At 37.3% G+C, this 25,017-nt stretch overlaps 1 protein-coding gene across 1 annotated transcript in view; it reads right to left on the bottom strand.

Annotated features, from left to right (window-relative positions):
• Positions 1 to 25,017, bottom strand: part of LOC128857595 (disintegrin and metalloproteinase domain-containing protein unc-71) — a 287,365-nt gene that overhangs the window by 147,169 nt on the left and 115,179 nt on the right. Inside the window, exon 5 of the mRNA XM_054093346.1 lies at positions 15,094 to 15,384. Coding sequence (XP_053949321.1) covers positions 15,094 to 15,384 — 291 coding nt within the window. The remainder of the gene's footprint in view (positions 1 to 15,093; positions 15,385 to 25,017) is intronic.

The following is a 25,017-nucleotide window of genomic DNA, read 5'->3' on the forward strand; positions in this document are numbered from 1 at the left end:
CAAAAAATAGTCCAACGGGCTTAAATCACAGCTCCGAGGCGACCAATTGATATCGGAATTTCGGCTGATTATTCGGTTTTCGAAAACGGTAGCCAAAAGTTCGAGTGTAACTTTGGTAGTGTGACAACTTGCACCGTCCTGTTGAAACCAAATGTCATCCGTGTCATCCTCTTCAATTTTTGGAAGCAACTCGTTGAGCATGTCACGGTAACGCCCGCCATTTACTGTAACCGCGGCTCCTCGCTCATTTTCGAAAAAAATGGCCCGATGATGCCGCCAGACCAAAAACCGCACCAAACAGTGACTCGTTGTGGATGCATTTGCTTTTCTACAGTAACGTGTGGATTTTGTGAGCCCCATATCTGACAATTTTGCTTATTGACGTAGCCACCGATGTGAAAATCAGAAAAGAAGAAGAAGACTCACCACTTTGGAAATAGGTTTTCAATATTTCCCAATTTTGTTCAAGCGTATAGCGTCCCATTTCGTAAATGTCAAACCTTTAAGTAAATTGTGAACACATTTGTCATGTCATTTGTGTTACCATTCTCAAAAAAATAGATGATTCAAAAAGCAAACGCTATATGGCCAACCCGTTACAAATCCGCAGCTTTCTGAGTAGAGCGCGTTTATAGACATATTTTATATAAACCTTTGCGTCTTATGTAGCATATCATCACGCATTAGTTGCTTATAGCTCTGAGACGTAATTAAGCTCCATAATATTTACTTTACTCAGAGCTAAAGGAGTTTTATTTGTAGACCACGCGATTTCAGTTTAATAGCTTAGTAAAATTATTGTAGTTATACTCGCAGGACACACAACTTACGCAGGCACAAAAGATGATAAAAAGTTGACGACTATACCCAGAGTGACTTGTGTTCAGGCAACACTTTCCAAGTGCACACTAAAGATGCCAAAGAGGTATTAGGAAACCTTACTCACATTGACTATGCTTAACTAATGACCTCATGAACGCTGACAGTGACTTGGGCAATAAATAAAATGGATTTACCGGAAGTGGTAGACGTACTAACAAAGCAGCGATCGGTGTAAAGGGCAGGTAGCTGCATACAAAAGAAAGATGGAAGCTAAATTACCGGGGAAGGTGAACTAGACATCGGAGGCAAACAAAGTAAATGCCTTTAGTCGTTGAAAAATGTGTGTTTGTGTGAATGATTGAGTGAATGACTGATGCTGGGGTTAGTGCCTCAGTGAAATAGCAACAAAAAGCAAATAGCGCTCGCAATTATATTGTATGGTACAATATATGTATGTAAGTACTTTTATGTACCTATATATAAAAAAATGTAGAAAATCTAACAATAGAAATTGTAGTACAAGCACACCGCCAATATTTTGTGTTCATCTGAGCAAATCTTACATGCACACTCGCACCATTGTACGAGTATGGCTCACGCTGCGGCCGTTCATTGTTTCATACAACAATTTTGTACGAATGGCAACCTATGTTGCCACTAGTGGCACTCATTCACTTACGCTGGATAATACCTCGTGCGATGGTAGTTTGATTTCAATGCCTACATTTAAGCCGAATCATTAAATGGCCCATCTGCAGGGAACAACAGTGCGCATACGTAATGCCGTGCGTTCCTACAAGAATATTTCATAGCAACGCAATCTTAAAACCACTGCATAGACATTTCTACGCACATATACGAGCAATAGTCAGTGCTTGAAAACATCCATTTGAGCGCTCATTTGTTGGCTTCTATGCATAATACGTGCGTGTGTGTGCGTGAGCGTATCTTCTTAAATGTACAAGTAGATATGTATGTATGTACATTCAATTATTTCTCTGTGCTTCTGCTGCATTGCTTTAAGATGATATATGAACGTTTTGCGTATGTTACCCCGAGCTTTTCAATTAATCTTCATAATTGGAGGGACTGCTGATAAAATATTTAAGCCTAGAAAATACAATTAAGTCCAAACAAAAAGCAAGCTCTTAAATATTTGCTTAGTGAGTGCGTGCAAACGAGCATAACAGGGCGAAGCTCCTTATACACGCACACATGCACAACAACATAAAAGTATACGTATATTAAGTGTTTATCTATTTAGCACCCAACACATTCATTCATGCCCGCTTACACTCGTACATGCATGCATATGTTTGGCTTTGTAGGAGAATTTACGAGTCATGCGGAGAATTTCGAACGAAAATAACCAATTGTTAGTTCATGTTGCCCTTAGAGAGTGCTTTATTATTTGCAGCATAGTAGGCAGGTTATGGCCAGCTTCGCTCAACTACTCCGACATACAATTCTTGTAAATCTTAGTAGCAATTTTTGCAGAATTGTGAGAATGCGTAGTATGTAAGTGGAAAATTTGATTAAGATTCAAGCAAATAGCAACACTTAGTGATTTGCAGTTTTCGACTAGTTACAATTAAAATATTATACTATTACGAAAAATTTGCGCACTTAATAAGGCTCTCACAGATTTTGTATGAGATACTGGGTTGCCCATATTCGACGGACCCATGTGTTTTGTTTTTAAATCAAAGAAGAGCACACTTTTTTTATGTTGACGATAATAATCATTTTATTTGGTAGATTTGTTGACTTCACTTTTTGAATATGATATCTCCCAAATGGCCGCCTTGAGCCTGTACGGCGTATGTTGCCCGTTTTGCAGCATTTTCCATAGTTTTAGCTAACATTTCGGCTGGAATAGCGGCTATTACCTCACGGATGTTGTTCTTGAGCTCTTCTATGGTATTTGGCGTATTAATATAAACCTTTGATTTTAAATATCCCCACAAGTAGAAGTCAGGTGGCGCTAAATCGGGCGAATGCGGTGGGCAGTAAAAATCGCCATTTTTCGAGGAAACAATTTTTTCAAAAAATTGATTGTGGTGCGAGCTGTGTGTGGTGGAGCGCCGTCTTGTTGAAACCAGAACTGCCTCATACGCTTTCGACGAATAATTGGCATCAAAAAGTGGTTATCATATCGCGATAACGCTCCTGATTGACGGTAACAGCTTGACCATCTTCATTTTCGAAGAAAAACGGCCCCTTTTCGGCGTAAAAAGGAACCTCTTGAATTTCGTGAGGATTTTCAGTGGCGCAAATACAGCAATTTTGCTTGTTTACCGTCCTATTCAATAAGAAATGAGGCTCATCGGACATGATGATTTTGTTCCAAAATTGTTCGTCATCTTCAGCCATTTCGATGACTCTTTGGGCCCATTCCAATCGACGAGGCTTGTCCGAAGGCAACAATCTTTGCGTCAATTGAATCTTATACGGGAATAAATGCAAATCAATGTGGATAATTTGTTCTAAAGTGGTCCGAGCAATGCCCAACTGCTGAGAACGGCGATTTTGGGATGTCCTTGGCGATGTCTCAACACTGGCCCATACAAGAGCAATATTCTCATCCGATCGCCTTGGTCGGTTTTTATTTGGCCTCTTTGGACTAAAAAGAGCATCGCCAGTCGAAACCTTTCGTACAAACGTTTAACGGTGTTCTTAGAAGGCGCACTTTTCACATTATTTAATTTTTTATACGCACGTTGAGTTTTCACAATTGACATTTTTTGTTGAATGTAAATTTCAACAATTTGAGAGAACTCGCGTAGCGTGTACTGTTCCATGGTAAAAATCTGCTTGGACTGACGCTTCCAACGCAGTATGTTACTAAGCGATCTGACATCTCTGTCAAAAGATACAGGGTTGCCAGATGGGTCCGTCGAATATGGGCAACCCTGTACTCTTGTATTTCGATTTCATATACTCAAAATCTGCCTTACACTGGCATCAAGTTTTTAGATTATAGCATTGAAACTTCAATAATGTATCCGTTATTTTTTCAACTTGTAACGTAGTACATCCTCTCTTTGACCTAAATCCAGGCTGCCTATCAGTCAGGAGTTCATTATCACACCCATGTGAACTCATCTGTTTATATATTTAGTAGAACACCCTCAACTACTTTTGATAAGAAAGGCAAACTGACCATTAGCTTTAAGTCGCTGTTTACCGTATGAATGGGAATTTTGTTATCAACATTCAAAATGCTGTAAAAGTTTATAGTGTTTTAATGCAATTTAGTTTCGTTACAGTTTCGTGAAGATTTAATACTTTTGAACTGTGTTTGTTTTCGACTTATATATGAGTAGATGATCTCAATGTAAATTCTCTTGCAACAAAAGTTTAGTTGGTATAGTTTGAGGGCCGCCAAAGAAAATCGAGAATGCATTTAAGGATGCTCTGAGACAGCGTTGGAGTCAATGGAAGCTTACAATTAATTGCATTGCCATGGTTCCATGATTTGATCAAACGGAATGGTAAATGGGAAAGAAATAAATTTGAATTTAATAAGACTTATGAATATTTTTACTCTAAATTCAGTATAATCTGCGTCGAGTGAGCTAATTCGTGCAAGGCCAGTTCACTCAATGAAGGTTGTTCATAGAACTAAAATCAGGAATTTAAGTTAATTCATTTGCTAAATACCCATTAATATTATATTATATTGTATTTACTTCAGGCATTTTTTTAACTTAAAATTAATTTTTTCCAAAAAAGTCTTTAATATTGGTTTGTGTCTTTATCCTTTGGGACACTTCTTTACAGCTTCATTTAAAAAATTTTCAACGGCAAATATACAATTTTTGTTTAATGGGGCCCACGCAAAAGGTTGTAACAGATACTTATGCTTATAGGTTTTTTATTAAGTTACTGTTTGCTCACTCTTGCAAAAGAAATTATGTGCCGCCTCTACCGAGCGCTCAATGAAAAAAAATGTTTGTTCACTCGATCGAGGAGTTCAGCTAAGCCGGCGTTTATTCAAACCAGAGTTGTGCCGTATATCATTTCTTATCGAATACATAAAGAACATAAATAAATAGTAGTCTATGCGATTTCGATGCCTTCGAAAAACTGTTATATTAAAGGGTGGTTAAGTTTTAAAGGCCGGTGTTGATTTTGAATAAAACACAATTTTTTAAAGAAATTATTGTCATTTCTCTTTATTATGATAATATTAGTATGGCTCAATTACGTATGGAACAAAATATCGGCCAAATAGCTGCCGCGGCCTCGACGGCACGCCTCCATCCGATGGTCCAAATTTTCGATGACGCTGAGGCATAATTGAGGTTCTATGCCGTTAATGTGCCGAATTATCGCATCCTTTAGCTCTTGAATTGTTGCTGGCTTATCGGGGTACACCTTTTTTTTAAATAACCCCAAAGAAAGAAGTCCAACGGTGTCGTTGACGTTTAGGTGTGGTTCACATTCAACATCGGCCCTTGAAAGTTAACCACCCTTTAGACTTCGAGTTCAGATTTTGCATACCCTATATTAAAAAAAAAAAAACCAAACACCTTTTGTATAAAGTGCAGGTTCAGCAAAGGTCCCGCTAGTTCCATTCACCCCAGTAAATTGAATCTTCGTCTTAGTATAAAAGTAATAATAGGGAGGAAAATGAAACCACCAAGCATTTATGGAAAAGTTGGCCTCAAAGAAGTGCTCTGAATACATGATCATCAAAGCGGCCGTCGTAGCAATGGTATGTCCGGGGACTAAAAAGCGCCCTCTCTTTCGGAACCGTCGCCTACCCTGGAGCCGTCTTTGCATTCCTTCAGAGTGGCGTTCCATCATCCTCATTATAAAGTCTATGCCTATGTGTCTGCGTCCAGGTCCCGCTTTTTATAAGGAGACTTCTTTCCGCAAAACTCCGATGATCTCCCACGTTACTTCGCTATTTAGCATCTTGTCGATTACATTTTCAGTGGTTATGTGACCGACCGCATTCTCCAGCGTTCGACGTTCTTGTTCCCAACGCACGCGATGGAAGAATGTGTGTTCAGCGTAATCTTCGGCGGCATCTCCGAATATGCATTTCCCTATTTTGAACAAGTATTTCTGGAAATACCCGTGCCCCGAAAGCATTTGGGTTGTATAAAAATTGACTTCGCCGAAGTCTCTGCTGTTCCATGTGGCGACGTCTTTTATAAGCCTAAACGTTCTGTTGGCATCCATTACGACGAAGTGCAGCATAAAATTGTATATGACAGTGGATGGGGCATCACCTTGTTTCACTCCCCCTTCAATAGAGAATAACTCTGTCAGCTTCCCTTGAATTATCAATTTTGTTGTTGTATGTTTGAGCGTTGTGAGCCTTATTAGCCGCTTTTTTTCAAACATTTGGCTAAGAACAAAGCGTTGGCCCCTGTGAATTTTCCTCTACCAAATCCGCATTGATAGTTTTCAGCAATGCTTTCTGCATATTCGCTGATTCGTTCCTAGAAAATGTTGTGAAAAGTTTTTTAGCCGTGGTAAGCAACAGTAATGATCGTAAACTCTCTTATCTCCTTTCTGGTGTATTGGAAAGAGTATGCAGCCTAGCCAATCAAATGGTATGGATTCTTTTTGCCAAGTTTTTTAGTTGTGAATGTAATTGTGTGGCTCCCTGGCGACTTCCTTATAAGAGTTCAACCACTATAGAGTCTTCGCTGCTTAGCTTTCCATTTCGCAGTTTTTAAGAGCCACGATTATATAGGCCCCTATTATGAGTTACATTCGATCTTCGATATTCGTTGGTTGTCGAAGATCGAATGTCAATTTGGTATTATGAGCGGTGCAACCCTATCGAAATTTTCGTTGTTTACCGAATTTAGAGTCGAATACAATTTTGCTTTCGATCGTGTAGCGTGTAAAGTGTAAGTTGTTTTGCGATTATTTATGGTTTTATAGTAACCAAATAGTAAATATATACTAATTTTGTTAATTTTATAAATGTCGAAAGTCGTGAGTACCAAACAACAATTAGAAAGGCGAATCCACAATTCGCAAAAGGGATTTGCACCAAATTCAAGCAGCAAAAAAATGGGAGGAATTTACAGCGGAGCTGAATTGCTTGGGACCACCAGTGAGAATGGCAGAAAGAAATATAGAAGTACATTTTTATTTTCCCTTGGTAGGTATGTGCTGAAATACGTAGAGGAACTGAAATACATATTTTTTTCGAATGACGAATAATTGAATAAAGAAAATTTATAACAAAAATAAAACAGAAACTGTGGCGTAAAGGTTTCTATTTAATACTTTTTAGATTTTTCTATAAAATTCTCAAAATTTCATTTCTTATGTTTTCTACTTCTCCGTTGTTTGACTCCACTTCAATATCTTCAGCATCATCGTACACAGCGGGTTGAGCAAGTCCTAACATACCTTCATTACCAATACTCAATTGGTACGATCCCTGAGCATAAAATCGCAGAACTGTGGCTAGCTTTAACATATTTGGAATGGATTTGGCTCGGGTGCACTGCTGCAACTGGTTTTCTGTACTGGACAGTAGGTTCATAAACGCCTCTTTAGATAATCTAAGGTTCTATAAAAATATGTAAGGAAGTTTCTGTAATATTAAGAACGTCAACACATTTTGAAAATTCTAAACTTACTCAGTGGAAGCCATTTCTAGGGAGTTGAACCACAACTCCGTTGTATTAATTTTCACAAAAAATACTTTTTTTAACTTTTAAAAATGTTGTTAGCAAAGAATTTCAACACAATCGGTTTTTCTTTTATTTTGATTTGCTGTATCAGCTGATAAAAATTATCTATTGTAAATGCGTCGAGCGATCGAAATTCACAATAGTCCTATTCTTCAACGAATGAGCACCATAATACCAAATGAAAATTCGTTCGATCAGCACTTTCGACTACAGTCGAAGATCGAATGTTGCTCATAATAGGGGCCATAATTGGCTTAAACGATTTGAAAATGGTCGTGAAGGTTTGAATGATGATGAAAGGCCTGGTCGTCCAGAAGCAAGTAATCGTGCTGAATTGGTGGAAAAAGTCCGCGAAATCATTGCTGTTGACGGAAATTTCACTGAAAGAATGTTGGCTGAAGAATTAAATTCATCTACTGGTACTATTTGGAAAATTTTAACTGACGATTTGGGTAAAAGAAAGGTTTGTGCACGCTTTGTTCCACACCAATTAAATGAAGATCAAAAAATCGCTCGTGTAGAGCATTGTAAAGACATCATTTCAACAGCTGAAAACGATCCAGATTTTCTTGATTCGATCATAACTGGTGACGAAACATGGTGCTTCAAATATGACCCTGAAACTAAGCGTCAATCTGCAGAATGGAAGAGGAAAGGGGAGCCAAAAGCAAAGAAATTGCGTTTTCAGAAGTCAAGAATCAAAACAATGTTGATCGCGTTCTACGATCCCAAGGGTATTGTACACAAGAAATTTGTTGCAGAAAGTCAAACTATTAATGGAAAATACTATTTACAAGTTTTACATCGTTTGTGGTCAAACATTGTTCGTGTAAGACCTGAATATCCAGAGGGGAAACAGCTGTTTTTATTGCATGATAATGCACCATCTCACAAAACCAAAAATGTTCGTGAATTTTTGATGCAAAAACATATTTGTGTAATCGACCACCCTCCGTATTCTCCTGATCTATCCCCATGCGACTATTTTCTGTTCCCTAAATTGAAAACTGCCATGAAAGGCGCGTTTTATGATGATATTCCAGCCATTCAAACAGCCGTGACACAGGTGTTAAATAACATTCCCTTAGATGACATAAAAAAGTCCATGCAGAAATTGGTTGATCGTTCTGAACGTTGTATCGAGTTAAATGGAGACTATTTTGAATAAAAAATAACTTTCAAACACAGTACGATACGTGTTTTATTCTACATCTGAAAAGTTATGTTATTTATTGAACATACTGTGTAGGTTCCCAAGGTGTATACTCCTCTTCTTGCTTATTCTTGTTTAGAAGACCCTGGTTTTATAATGAATATTGTTTTTAAGAAAATTGTTCATTAAAACATAGCTTTATTGAAATTATTTTATTATTCCTTGTTTTATTTTTTTGCCATTTGATTTTAATGTTTTATTTTATTTTTATTGTTTTATTTAAAATATGCTTTGCTCCAGATAATGGAACACAAATTTATTGGCGAGTAGTATTAAAACTTAAGTATTAGTTGAATTAATTTTATTAAGGCTTAAATTGCTGAAATATTCTTAAATGCTAATAGGGTACCTGCTTGAACATGGTCTTACGCAATCTATTTCAAATTCTTCTTTTTCAAGTCAGCTGCAGATAAAAGCTCTATTCCCTTTGCAATACAACATTAAAAATTGTTCCATATATTACAAATTGTTCAACTCCAAGAGAGAGAAATATTTACTTTCATAGTTGCTGGGCAACCCTACCATGCCCTCAGTTAGACAGACATTTGTCTTCAATATTGCCTAACCTGCCATATGTATGCCCGTAATCTCCGAATGATTTGAGAGCGCCGTCTAAGCATTCTAAGCCAAAAGCGAACAAAAATAAATCGAAAATGAACTACGCACAAATCTTCAGAAAAGCAATTTTGCGGTTGACCACAAATCTTGCCGAACTATGCACCTGCACAACCACTGGCATATTGTTCAAGGACCTCCAGCTACTTTGTACGCTCGTATGGGCACCGTCTTAACTTAGTGGCTACTTTTGACTGCATCAGCTTTGCAGCAGACACCAAATAAATGATTGTGAGTGTTCCTTTTAAATATTTGCCAATGCAGTGGATATGCTCAGGCAATGAAAACGGAAACGAGGAGAGTAATACTTGTCCTTTGTGCGCTTTCTGCCATTCCTACTTCCTTATTTGAGCGCACTTAGAGACTTTATGACTGTAAAAGGTACTACTTTTTTTATTTGCAATTTGTGCGACTCAACCATTTTGTTGGCTCCTCTTGTAGAAAAATATTTTAAAATTGGAATTAGACAGCGTCTCTAATACTTAAGGATGCGTACTTTGACAGTATTAAATTTAGTTTTGTCTCTAGTGGCTGTTTGTGTAGCTCAAAGCAAATTAGATGAGCTCGGCGCACAAAAGAAGTGTATTGCGGAAAATGGTTGTAAAGTGTAGAAAATGGCGAGCAAGAAAATAATCGCAAAGCTTACATGCATACATATTTCAAGTAAGGCAATTTCACGCTGCCTTTGGTTGCTATAAATAAGCACATAGCCAAAAAATTAGTTACTTAATACCAGCGATTAAAAAATAAATTGAATCAACTAAGTCAGGTGTCGTACTTTAGTGCTTAGGTGCTTACCGCCGGATAATCATTTGATATTCTCCACCGCGAGCGAATTGAATGCTGAATTAATCACAAATTAAAATGCGCTCAAAAATAATTCAGCAACCATGAATTCCTAAAACTCAAGCCAAAGTTGCAGTAGTTATTATTTAATTGAGTTAGTGTACTAAAGCCCGAAAAGCGCTTAACAGCAGTGGCATCATAACAAGCGTTTGTCTATTAGCACACAAAGAGTACCCTTTGCCCTGACGTACGTAGTCAGTACTTTGGCAGAGAACTGCGCACAATTTGGAGCACCTTAATTTAATTTCCACCCTATACACACCAACACACTCAAATTAATGTTGATGCCTGGGGATACACAATATCTGTGCGCATTTCTGCTGATGCAAAATAATACCTAACTGGCTGAGCAACAACTAACTAGCCACTAACTCCCATTCAACTGCAACGATTCACTTGGCTCGTGCTTGTAAAGGGTCTTTCAAAAGACGCGCTTAGATATTGTTTTAAAATTCATGATGTAAAAATTTAGATTATTTCTGGTCTCAGCCTTTTTATTCAATTATTTTAACAATTATATGTGACAAATTATATCATTTAAATGTTCACCATGAGTATGGCTATAGACTGTCAAACGAGTATTAAAATTTTCAAGGACTCGCTTAGACATTATTGCATTGGGTTCAGCAATCTCGATCCAAATATTCAACTTACTAAATTTCTGTATTGATTAGGGTTGTTGATCAGTTGGCTTCAATTCTGTGTTAGTTGAACTTTGTAAGGATGCAAATGCAAATCCTTATGTAAAGTCCACCAAGCAGTTAATTCATGAATGCCTAGTTATTGAGAACGTCGAGTTGGCCGATGTTGAACGTTGTTTAGCAACCTTTGCAAAGAGCACTTTGCAGCAGCAATGTTTTCAATAGAACGTTCAGTTTTTGGTATGCCAGTCCTTTTATAATTCTCGATTGAACCAGTGCTTCAAATTTTTTCATCAACTTTCGAATTGTCGACTCATACGGATGATTATTTCCACCAAAAAAAATCATAAATTACGAGACACATAGCTCTTAAAGAGCGACCGTTTTCATAATAAGTTGCAATAATTTTAACACATTGTTCTATCGTGCAAAATTGTATGTCTACCTGTTTGAAAAATGTCAAAGATGACATAAAAAAGTTCTGTCTAAGAATTGTTCACAACTGACTGATCTGGGCGTCATTTTCGAAAGACCATTTATAAGGCGATTGAGCAAGACCATATATTTTCCTTTTATAAATAAAAGCACAAGAAAGTTGGTCCAAATGATTTTTTTTTTAATACAATATTTTCCTCTTTTAGTCTATGGCATTTATTTTTAGAACACAATATAGACAAATGCCCACCACGACCCCTCTGACGGCACAGGATGCGCACATTAAAATTTTCCAAGACTTTTTGGCGTAATTCGGGCTGTATATATGTAGTTTGTAGTTTATAACGCGTAAATATGTTTCTGCTCTGAAAGCCTCTCGGGTTTATTATATACATATAAATATATACAGGGTGACCGATGGGAATCTGACGTTTTTGAAATGAACAGTACACAGTTATTTTAAATGAAATATTTTATTTTAATACACAAAATTCTTTGTCATGCCATGCCATTTGAAGATGAATATTATTTGTGAAAAATTACGTCGGGTAAGTGGAGCCCATCCTCCTGAATGCAGTTTTCCAGCCTTCTCCAAAAATCGGTCATCACACGAGTCATCAGTTCACACGCTCGATGTTGTCTGGTGTTCTTGCTGTCTTAGTCGGACCTGGTGGCTTCTTTTTCACAATAGATCCTGTTGTTCGTAGATTATGAACCCAACTGAGAATCGTGTTGCGGCTTGGAACGGTTCCACGACGCTCACGATTGAAACGCACAAATGCGTCATACGCAAACATGCGATGTTCAACCGTCCACCGCTCCATAGCTACTGAAACGGCATCGAATGGTGAGATTACTGGCTTGTAATTCGCCTCCCTACTCCTCTCACCGGCAGAGTACTAGCCATCCCAAAAACGTCAGATTCCCGTCGGTTACCCTGTATAATTGGCGCATAGACCATTTTTGGGTGTTTGGCAGAGCTCCTCCTCCTATTTGTGGTGTGCGTCTTGATGTTCCACAAATGGAGGGACCTACAGTTTCAAGCCGACGATTCCGAACGACAGATATTTTTATGAGCAGCTTTTTCATGGCAGAAATACACTCGGAGGTTTGCCACTGCCTGAAGAGAGGCGACTGCTATTAGAAAAAAACTGTTTTCTTAATTGGTGTTTCACCGAGATTCGAACCTACGTTCTCTCTGTGAATTCCGAATGGTAGTCACACACCAACCCATTCGGCTATGGCGGCCGCGTTTTTATTAGCATAGAGAATAATTTTCATATAGTCCTAGAGAAAAAATTTGAATGGTGTCAAATAGCAAGATCTTGGCGGCCATTTGATTTCATTGTTGCGTGAGATTATGTGTTCCAGGAATTTCATACGCCATTACCATTCATTGCCATACTTTCCAAGTGCATGTCATTTAATTCAGGCCATACAGAGTTTGTTATTGTGTCACGAAAACGTTCACCGCTCATCATACCAGCGTTACCGGCATCAATATCGAAAAGATACGGCCCGATGACTCTGCTAGACTTAACGTCACACTAAAGAATGGCTCGTTGTAGGTGCATAGTTTTTTCTTGAATGACATATTTGTAAAACGTTTGAATTACTCTCACCCCTTGTTGACTAGGTGTGGCAAAGCCTGCAGCTAATTGCCCGAAAGTTGCTGTGAAATATCGGCATCACCCTTGAATCACCCTATGCACACAAGGTGCTACACGTGCAAATATAATTATTTTCGTAATCCTTGCACTTGAGTGTTTCGGAGTGGTTACATATTTGCACTTTGTATTATTGAATGAAGAGACAGGGGGTCAAAGTGGCGCACAAATAGTTAATGCTTCCCTTTCAGAGCCAACTTGACTGTCAACATATTTCAATTAGATTTTCTTATGCCAATAAAATGGAAGGACTATATTTTGAAATACAGATTGACTACATCTCATAACTAATTGAATTCAATTGAATGAAATTTAATTTAGCCCATGCCTTAGAAAGTAACAAACACGAAAGTGGTGTTTAATTCAAAACAAATATTTAAACAAAAAAAGTGTGTATTGTATAGCTTTTTTCTAATAACCCTTCGGCAGGCAGTGGCAAGCCTCCGTGTGTTGAAAATATGAAACTGTAAGCCCCTCCACGCTCTAGCCGCAAATAGGAGGATGAGATCGGCCAAGCCCGAATACTTAGTCTTGCAATAAATTCTGTGATAAATTTTACAAGGCATACGGCGAGAACAAGTTCGTAGAAAAAAGTTCCGTTATTTTTGCTTTTGTTCGTATGCACCGTCTATTCGTAAATTTTACTCAGTGTCGTGGCAAAGTGCAAATGAGATTTACGAATTGCTAAAAAAACTTAATATTTCGAAAATGTTTATTTACTGCACTATCAATCGTTTTTCCCAAACGTCTGAGGTAATAGATAAAAAAGGAGTGGTCGTGGGTCGAACCACTGTAGCTATAAAAGCCGTTGTGGGATGAATTCGCAGAAATCCCCTTAGAAAGCAGAAAGTCATGTTCAGGGAAATAAATTTATCGATCAGATCAATCAGATACTCGTCAGGACTAATTAGAAATGACCTCTATAGGAAAGCCTTCCATCGCTCAACTGGTCATCTTTTGATAGCGCATTTGAAGAAAATTAGACTCGACAGATGCAAGCAGCTTCTTCAGTGGCATGCGGTCGACGGCCATGAAAAGATTATTTTCACAGATGGGAAAATGTTCACTGTTAAAGAAGTTTTTGATAAGTAAAACGCCAGACTTTATGCTAAAAGTTCTGAAGCCACAAAAAATGCAGTTCCAAGGGTACAGCGTGGCAACCATCTAGCCTCCGTAATGGTTTGGTGGGAAGTGACTTGTAAAAGTGTTACATCTCCTCATTTCTGCGAAAAGGAGGTTAAGACCGGGGCAAAAGTGTACAAGGAGAAGGTCTTAGAAGACGTGGTGAATCAGTTGAGCAGTACTTTCTTCAATGGAAAGTGTTGCATCTTCCAGCAAGATTCCGTTCCAGCCCATAACGCAAAAATCACCCATCAATGGCTAAAAAACAATTTATGAGTTCATAGCCGCTGAAGATTGGCTTTCTGCAAATCCACATCTGAATTCCTTGGACTACAGTTTGTGGTCAGAATTGGAAAACATGGCCTGTCGAAATCCTCAAAGAAATTTGGAGAGTCTCAAACAATCTTTGGTTCGAGCAGCGACTTCAATAATATCAATATCCATGAAAGCCTTGCGTGCTGCAGTAGCTGAATGGCCTAATCGTTTGAAGGCTTGTGTAAAATCAAATGGTCATCATTTCGAATGAAAGTCTAAGAATTTATCTTTTTAATATTTATATATGTACACTATATATGTGTACATATATATATACATATAGCTGGCGCTAGCACCCTTTTTGGGTTTTTGGCCGAACTCTTCCTCCAATTTATGGTTTTGATATTTTCGCATTAATGGAGGGACTAACAGTTGTAAGCCGACTCCGAACGGCTGATATTTTTTAACGAGGAACTTTTTCATGGCAGAAAAAGCCTGCCGAGAGGCGACCAATATTAGAAAAAAATTTTTCTTAGTTTTCGTGTTTCACGGAAATTCGACCCAACGTTCTTCGAATTGCGATTGGTTGTCACGCACGAACTCATTCGGCTGCGCTGTCCGACCTTTTAATGTTTAATATTCATATGATTAAATAAAACTAGCTTGATGATATAGTACTATAATTTCGTATCTATTGCGAACTTAAGTTGTAACAGTGCTTATGACAGGATCAAGTATGTAAATGTAGTACAGTTGTGTATAACATATTTTTTTCAATTATTAATATTTATTTTTCATCCACTTACCAAGTCGGCGATATTCGCCACCTGTATGGCGTCGTGTATGACTTCGGCGCGTGTGCTGCCATTACGCTTCTCGAACATCGCTTTGTCCACAATAATGGCCGTTTCGATGTATTTAGTCGCCTCGCGTACATCGCGCTTGTAACGGCCCGCACCATTCGGATGAATTTCATCGATGACACCGGCCGATAGATGTTTCGTGCGGCGTGACAGACGCCACGAATCCAAATTTCCCGAATTGGCGCATCCTTTATTGGCTTTAGTGCGTGCCTCAAATATCACATGCGGATGCTTCTGCTGAAACGAATTGGTAAGAAGGTATGAGAGGCGAGCAAAAAAAGGCTAGAAAGCTAAAGTGAAAGTAGAATTTTATGCTAAAAATAGAGTGATTAAATGACAACTAAGTGTTTAATTTTTTATTTTGTTTTTTTAAGTATGTGATTTGATTACAAAAGTAGAAAAAAAAAGCAAAATGCTTTATTAAATACCTAAATCCATCTAAATCCTTATCCATTGAAATGTAAATAAACAGAATTTGTGTTGTACCGTCATGTTGCTACACAGGCCCAACATTATTTACAATATTGTGTAGGCATACAATTTTTCGATACCGCACCGTCGAAATTACGATTCGTTTCGTTATTACGAATAAAAAATTCATCTACGTCACACACAAGCCTAAAATGATTTAGAGATACCAATTTTTGATTTTTATGGAACATATTTCGTTTACATAGAATTTTCAAGGCATACCAGTTGACAAAAGAATTTGATACACATTTCATGTAAAATTTTACTCTGAATCCAAATACAAAGTCAGAATATCAAATAATAAATATAATGAAAAAATATGCAAATATGTGTTTCAAATTACTAAAGCTAGAGCGAGTTAGATCATTAAAATTCGCCCGTGGAAACGGATACCTGTCGTAAGGTTAGTTATGAGCATTAACTCAACGCTAATATGCTGAGCGAGACAGGCGCTGAAACGACTTGGTGTCTATGGAAACGCTGTCGTCATTGTACAACAATTTACTGAGGAAGTAGGGTACAAAGAAGTACATTTTTTCTGTACTTAAGCGATTATAACTTCTGCAATTATTATTTAATGTAGAAGAGTAGGACCTTTTTGTATTTGTTAAAGATCAAACTTTCACACCAAAGAAAACTGCAGGTAAATACATCGTCAAATTTTGTTGAAAATTATACGAAATGACCGATAAATTCATGAGTAGCTTCAAAATAAGCAGTCTGGTAGGAAATATTGGTGGATTATATAAAATCAATAGACTAAGTATTGGGTATTGCTTTTTGCTGCTAGAGAACTATCGATATCGATAACTATGCGTTGAGAGCTGAGAATGGCAAACAGTGTCGACATTTCTGCATTCAGCAAGGTTTGGCAAGTCATCATAAGTTGTTTAACGCGAGTGCAACGCTTCGAAGTGGTGGAAATTAAAAGTTCGTAGAGCATTGAGCACATTTAACAGTTAACATAATCGGTTTAGGGAGCAAGCAATTCGTACAGTTATTGATCGTTTTCACTTTAGCTTTATTCTTCCCGATCCAAAACCATCAACAAGACAAATAAATGTACGTACCGAAGAGAATATTGCTGCTGTAGCGTGAAGTGCCGATTCGTCGTCCTTCTAAGCTTAGAGTCGAAGAATAAAGACTAAGTGGAAAATTTTACATAAAGATGGGTGCCCATAAAATACTGCTTGTGAAAGAATTGAAGGTAAATTACCACCGTTTGCGTCGTATTTTTGCTGATTGGGCTCATCTGAAACTGACCGAAGATGAGCTTTTTTTTATCGAAGAATTGTGAAGAAATGAGTTACCATTGCCGGTGAACGGGAAACGCTATCAAACCATGGTGAGTGAATTTTCAGCTCCACAAATTAATAAGCTAAACATAGACAACATTTGGTTCCAACGAAGAGGCGCAACTTGTCATACAGCGCATATAACAATCGATTAATTGCAAAATCAATTTGGTAACAATTTTATTTCCAGAAGTGGTCCTGTTCACTGTCCATCTCGTTCGCGCGATTTAACGCCTGTGAATTATTTTTTATGGGTCTATGTTAAGTCCTCGGTATATGCCGATAAACCAGCAGCTTCTGAAGCATTGGAAGCCAATACTTAAGTCACCATGGACGACATATGGCCAATTTTTTTGGAAAAATAAGTCAAAACTTGGACGGACCAAATAGATTGCGGCGGATATATGCCGGATGTCATTCACTAAAAATAAATGCCATGAAATTATGTAAAAGAAAAAATTCAGTCACAAATATTTATGTTTTGCATTATCATTTGATACTCTTCAGCTCTTAAAAAAAACACCCGATGTATTTATTCAGATGAGTCTATAAACTTCTTTCAGACCTTACAAATGGAAATTTATTTATATCTCAAACGCGAATATTTTTTTTTTTATTTAATATTCTGACTTCATATTTTGAGTTTTTATAAAAATCTACATAAAATTGATGCAACAAATACTGTAGTTATTTTTTTGTAGATTAGAGTAGGGATGGGCAGCAGAGTGGCACGCTCGCAGCAGAGCGTGCTAGCAAAGTGCTAGATGGGGGGGCGACAAACTTACATCAGAAGGGTAAGCAATAGGCGTGTACGTATATTAATCACGTCTGAGCAATGCATATGTGTTTGTTAAAAAGGAGAGTGAAGCTTTGCCAATAACAAAGTTACCAGATAAGGGGACTTCATTCCATGTTAGGGGATTTCGAAGTGTTGATCGTTCATATTAAATAATAAAATGCTTTTGGTTTTTTTTTATTGGAAACGCTTCTTTGAATATTAGCATCATCTTTGCAAATTTCTATTTTATTTACTTTTATAATAGGACTATGAATAAGTTCGTGCGGTTTTTTTTCGAAATTTGAAACTTTATTGACGTAAAATGGTTACAAATTTAATATTCAAAATATTGTCCATCGCTTACTACTACTTTTTCCCATCTTTCTGGCAATTCACGGATTCCCTTTGTGAAAAATTCGGTCGGTTTTGCCGCAATCCACGAATCGATCCATTTTTTGACTTCATCGTAATTACGGAAGTGCTGGTCAGCCAGGCCATGTTGCATCGATCGGAAGAGATAGTAATCGGATGGCGCAAGGTCTGGACTATACGGCGGGTGGGGTAGGACATCCCATTTGAGCGTTTCTAAGTATGTTTTGACCACTTGTGCAACATGTGGCCGAGCATTGTCATGTTGCAAAATAACTTTGTCGTGTCTATCGGCGTATTGCGGCCGTTTTTCTCGCAGTGCTCGGCTCAAACGCATCAATTGTCGTCGGTAGACATCCCCCGTAATCGTTTCATTCGGTTTCAGTAGCTCATAATACACAACACCCAGCTGGTCCCACCAGATACACAGCATAACCTTCAGGCCATGAATATTCTGCGCCGACGTCGATGTTGAAGCATGGCCAGGGTATCCATACGTTGCCCGACGTTTTGGATTGTCGTAATGGACCCACTTTTCATCGCCAGTCACAATTCGATGCAAAAAACCCTTTCTTTTGTGCCGTTGAAGCAGTTGTTCGCATGCCATAAAACGGCGTTCAACGTCTCTTGGCTTCAATTCATACGGCACCCAATGGCCTACCTTTCGGATCATTCCCATGGCTTTTAAACGTTTGGAAATGGTTGATTGATCAACTCCCAAAGTTTTTGCAACCTCTTCTTGCGTTTGAGCCGGATCTTGATCGAGCAATTCCTCCAATTCGGTATCCATGAACTTTGGCGGCGCACCCTCGCGTTCTTCGTCTTCCAAGCCAAAATCACCACTTTTAAAGCGTGCAAACCACTTCTGGCACGTTCGCTCAGATAGAGCATGCTCACCATAAACTTCCACCAAGATACGATGACTTTCGGCTGCTTTTTTCTTCATATTAAAATAATGAAGAAGAATTCCCCGCAAAAACACATTATTTGGCACGAAATTCGACATTTTCAAGTGTGGTAAAAATATTGTTGTTTACGCTTCAAATAAAAAACTTATACTGACGTTTGTGCCTTACGACAGTAGCTCTCCAATGAATGTTTGGAAATGTGGATCGATGGAATAATAATCAAGTTACGCCATCTGTTGTAAAACCGCACGAACTTATTCATAGTCCTATTAGTTTTTGTAATCAAGAAGCATTGGCGATTTTATAATCAAGAAGTTTGAACATTCGCATGTCAAAGTTTCATAGTTGCTAAACTATGTGGAGATACATTTGTACTGACAAATCGGTGTATATTTTTCTGAATGAAAAAATTGTCTTCGTTTACATGTAAGTATGTATGTTTATCGTATGTTTTTATATTAGTGCATTTTTATTTAAAGAATGCTGGTCACAACAGCGAACAGTAATCTCAACCAGCCATGTTTTATTTAAACAATGGATGTTATACATTTTATTTTGTTAAAAAGGACAATTTATACATGTTTCCATTAAAAAAAATAGAGGATTTTTTCAAAAAACATTGAGGAAATTATCTTAGCAGAGTGGGTATTCTTGGTGAGTACTTAGTTGCTCTCAAATTCAAATCACACGCATATGGCAATGCGCACAGTATGACAAAGTACACAAAAATGATTAGAGAAATTTGTTTGCATCCGCTCATGGATTTCGCGCCATCGGTGGCAACGCAAACCACTTTTCGCCATGATACACCCATACGTTCAGTACATTCATTAACACATTGAAATAAATCTTCACCTTTAGTCGTCCCTTTCATTGGAATAATGTCCAAAAGTTCTTCACATATATTTAGGTGGGCATCAACTCCTCGGATAAAAATCGCTAATTGAGCTACATATGTCGGATATATCTGTACTTTTGTCAATTGCCAATGAAATCGCTGTGAATGATTTTATACGATCTGTTAACTGCGATTCTGTAATTTCCGCCATTTCATCTACTCGTCTGCTTATAGTTCTACGAGATAAGGGGACAAAATTCCTACTGCTTTTAATATACAAGACTTCACCAATTCGCCATCCGAAAATGCACGATTCTCCCGAACAAGGTTTCATAAGTTGCACGCTTTGCATCTACAACGTAATCTTCGCTTTCCTAAGAAATTTAAAAAAAATTTTAATAATTTGAATTTTTCCGACCTTCTGTAATTTGGCACATCGAATCGGGCTCTTCGTTTAGACTTAAGGATTTGTATATACTTTTCCTTTCTTCTCCTACACATTCATCATATTCACTCCTGTGCAGCTCATAATGTCTCTTTATGTTAAATACCTTACACACCACACGTTTTTCACATACAAGGCACTGTTATTCTCCGTCTACATATTTGCATAAAAAAGTTACACTCCACTTCGGATTAAAATTTAACAATGTTCTTTTATTTGAGGTCATGCTGAACCAAATGTTTTATATTTAATATTATATTACACATTAGAAATAAATTTATGTTTTTGTCGGCAGTTGAACACTGTGCACTTTGTTTTGACGTTCGCCGTTTCAAATTTTCAAATAGAATTTTCATCACTTTTACTGCATCCACACCATACAAACACACTTAATATTAGTGGTTTTTTATGCGACAATAATATGTAACTTACGGTCTCAAAAAATATCGTCGAAAGATGAAGAAATCACGAAAAAACTGATTTTATTTATGAAATGTCAAAACTTATGAGTAAGAGTTGCCGCAGTTGTTAAATGTGGGAATCAATTTTGGAAATTGTTGATTTTATTATTCATGATTTATATACATAAGTATATACTATTGGTTATTTATTTTTATTTGCAGTTGTGCATATCAGAGTGTATTGGATTTAGATGAGCGAAATTATTACACTTTTTATGAAAAATATAAAAAAAATGGTATCATATAGTAGCTAAAAATTCTGAAACATTTGACAAACTTCGGTAGCGGAAGAGAGTTTGCAGTTTTATAAAGTAATTTGCTAAAAAATTTGATTTTCTGGATTTCTTAGCTCAATTCAAAAAACATCAATTTAAAAAAATATATCCGATCTCAAAAACCATTTAAGTAATCATAAGATAAGTGTGAATAATTTACAGATTCCTCAGTATATGCAGTGATCAATATTATTGAAGATTTAACTGTCATTGCTTTCCAATATGTAAGATTTTAATTTAATCTCAAATTAAATATTTTCAGAGGTCTTAATCTTCTTTACATCTAGCAATTAAAAAACAGTATTACGCGAACTTTTGAAATGTTTAATTGCTTGTTTATTGTTGTTCATTATCTTAATTCATTATTATAATAGAAAGTGTAATATGTATTAAATTTAGCTATTGAAGAAAAATCTACTAAAAAAACCTATTTTTTAGAAATTTGTTGAGATGAAGTTAAAAGTTGGCATCCCTGGTAAGAATTCATGAATAATTGCTTTCTCATTCAGGATACAAACACAGACACAACTCGCTCAATTTTTCTGTTTCTTCCCTGTGCTTTGCTATCCCCCTTCACCTAGCACTTTTACGCACGCAGAAGCACACGCTGCTGCACAGTGCAAATGTGCTGAATTTGCCCATCACTAGATTAGAGTATTTGAAAATTCTTCTTCTATAAAAACAAAACATATTTCACATAAATCTGGGAACCTCTAAATTTATTGTAAACCATTATTATAGAATAATTTTGTTTGTAGTGAGAAAAGAAATCATAATATCGAATGCGCGGTATGTGTTGCTTAATAAGGCTGTCATGATGGGGAGTCTTATATCTTCCAGTATTCACCAAATCTGCCCCTTGTGATTTTTACTAGTTTCTGTCAATGCAAAATGTTCTTGGTCCATATTTCTTTAAAAATGAAGCCGGCCATAATGTTACAGTCAATGAAGAGCGCTATAGAGCCATGATTAATGACTTTTTCGTGCCTGAATTGGACGATGTTGATGTGGACGACCTTTGGTTCCAACAAGACGGAGCTACATGCCATACAGCCAACGCAACAATCGATTTATTGAAGGAAACTTTTGGTGAGCTCATTATCTCGCGCCGTGGACCTGTGGCGTGGCCTCCAAGATCGTGCGATATAACACCGATGGACTATTTCTTGTGGGGCTATGTGAAGTCGCTTGTCTACGCAGATAAGCCCGAGACGATTGACGTCTTGGAAGAGAATATTCGGCGCGTTATTGCTGACATACGGCCCCAATTGCTGCAAAAAGTGGTCGAAAATTGGGCCTCTCGGCTGGAATTTATTCGAGCCAGCCGCGGCGGCCACTTGCCCGAAATCATTTTTAAAACCTAATGGCAAACCATTATCTTTATAATAAAGCTAAATTCTTGGCCATAACATTAAATTATATACGTTTTATTTCATCTTGAAAACCTAAACTCTAAAAAAAAACACCCTTTATAATAAAGTGCAAGTTTGAACTAGCTCGAAAATCGTATTAATTTTTGACAACTTTCGTGTTGCGTTTTGTGCTGGATGTTTTCTTCCATATAAAAACAAATATATCAAGCATTCGTTGTATGGACTAAATGTACAAAAAAAACAGAAAAAATTAAAAAATTAATTTGGTTTTCACTTAACTTGCATCAGTTTAAACCGGAATTAAAAATAAATCAGCATAACTAAAAATTTTCTAATAATTTAGTTTTTAATGTGTAAAATTTTGATGAAGGATTGTTGATTTTTTTGTTAAATCAGCAAAAAATTATAAATTTGGTCCTATATACTTTTATGGGAAAATTAAGTAGGTACATTTCAAAATATTAAAATTGTACGAGAAACAAATAGATCGTAAAAACTTATCGAAAAATCCCTCTGCTGTAATTACTTATATTACGCTCGGTAAATTCTTCAGAGTATGCTAAGTAGAAAAGTCGATAATATGTGCCCATATATACATACATGTGCTCTGGCAGATATCTCTAATCTCTAACGCATACATAACGCAGTTGTACGAAGAAGTATTTGGTTTTGTGTAATTTTACCAAATGGTGCTGCGAGAAAATCCCAAAAAAGGTATTTCATAATATAATAAAATTTCACTTCTTTAGTTACTTTCTCAATTAAAAAAAAATTAGTAATACCTAAATTTGAATAAAGACAATTCACCAGTTGCCATAACTAAACAAAAAATTATGTTTAATGCTCTAAAGCCATTCGAAATTAAAAAAAGTCTCTGAAGTTATGTCTTCATGAATCGCGACCAACCAACGTTGTCTCTTTTCAGCCATGTATGTAACCCTCCTCGATTTTAAAACTCACCAATTTTGCAGAATTCCACAAAATCGACACAATGTACAGTTTTTCCAATCAGCAATTCAAATTTGAATAGTGGCATAAAAAATTGCTGTTGAACATTCCACAGCCTTTCGCGATTTATTCCAGGCACATTCGCGCTAAAACCGTTTGTGGCGCGTGTCGCTTAGCAGCTATGCCCCAACAGCACATTAGAACAAGCGCACGGGCACATTTGTACCCACTTTTGCATGCCACACGTATGTGTATGTTAGTGTATATGTGCGTGTTGGCTGGTTGGCATCCTTGTGGGTGATCAAATGTTGGCGGAATGACGCTAGCGGCCACGCCAAGTGTGAACTTTTGGTGTCAAATTTGGCAGCGAACGCGTCAGCAACCACTCAGGCACACACACTCAAACAGCCACACACAAACATATATATGTATGTATAAATGCGTTTAAAAGCACCCACACATATTAGAGTGCGCGAGATAAAGGGCACCTAAGGGTTCGCGAATGGCGGTAAGCGGTGGAAGTTTTCTCTCGCTCGGCTTTGGTGTTTTGTTACAGTCAAATTAATCGATGTTCGACAGCGTTGCGGTTGCTTCTAACGCCTTCAGACAGCATTGTTGGCTCATTCCTGTTTTATTTGGCCGCCTTAACCAATTCATCAAGCTTGTTTGTGTGTGTATGGGTGTGGTATTTGTTTTTTTTGGCCACTAAAGTCAAATTCAATTTTGACTAAAAACACATGGGTATGTACATACATATATCTGTACGTATACTGATATTCGAGTAGTCTGCATTCGATACGCCCATCTCATGTTGGTGTCATAATGAGCAACAGTTCGCGGAGCAGCAACAGCTGCCTCTTCACAAACCCTGTCGTTGCTGTGGCAACAATTATTTTGGTATTGGCGACATGGCCAACAAATAAATACATACATACACACATATTCACATGTGAAAACTTTCGGATGTGAGAGTCATAGTTCAACAATACATACATACACATACATACATATGTATGTATGCATGCATGTTCTCACCACTTATGCCTTGCAACTTTAACATTTTAATTAAAATTTAATTAATTTTGATGGCCCAAATGCCACTCGATATTTGCTCGGATATTTGCCGGATTGTCTCGCTGCTATTTAATACTGCGATAGCTCAGCTACATATTTATATATATGCTTGTATGAGATGTGTGCGCAGTATATATAAATGCAATATCAAGGGCTGGTATTGGCAAACAATGGCTGACATACATCGAATATTTATTTGCAACTATTTGCATGCGTGTGTGTGTGTGTATATATGTATGTGCATGTTTATGTATTCATATGCTCTAGGCTGCGTTGGCGGCATAAGAGAATTATAATGATATATGTATTTGTAATTAGCAAAGGCGTTAAGGGCGAGAAAATGAATAAGTGCACTGTCCTTTGTCTACCGAGCATGTTGGTGGCTGGCTTTCATATGGCAAATAGATATATGTATGTAGGCACATACGACCGTATTGTTTCCATGCCACCAGTTGCTAAGCTTCCATTTATGGCTGCCAATTGAATATATCGGCAGTGACGAGTAAATTATGTAGTAAAATTCTGCTTTCATCGAATAATTGATTACATACCGATTGCTATATTAAAATCAAAGAGTTCTTAACAGTCGTCAGAAAGGGGTACAACTTGCACATATGTGAATGTCCAGTCAC

Source organism: Anastrepha ludens, chromosome 3 (assembly GCF_028408465.1).
Source record: "Anastrepha ludens isolate Willacy chromosome 3, idAnaLude1.1, whole genome shotgun sequence".
Taxonomy (NCBI): Eukaryota; Metazoa; Arthropoda; class Insecta; order Diptera; family Tephritidae; genus Anastrepha; species Anastrepha ludens.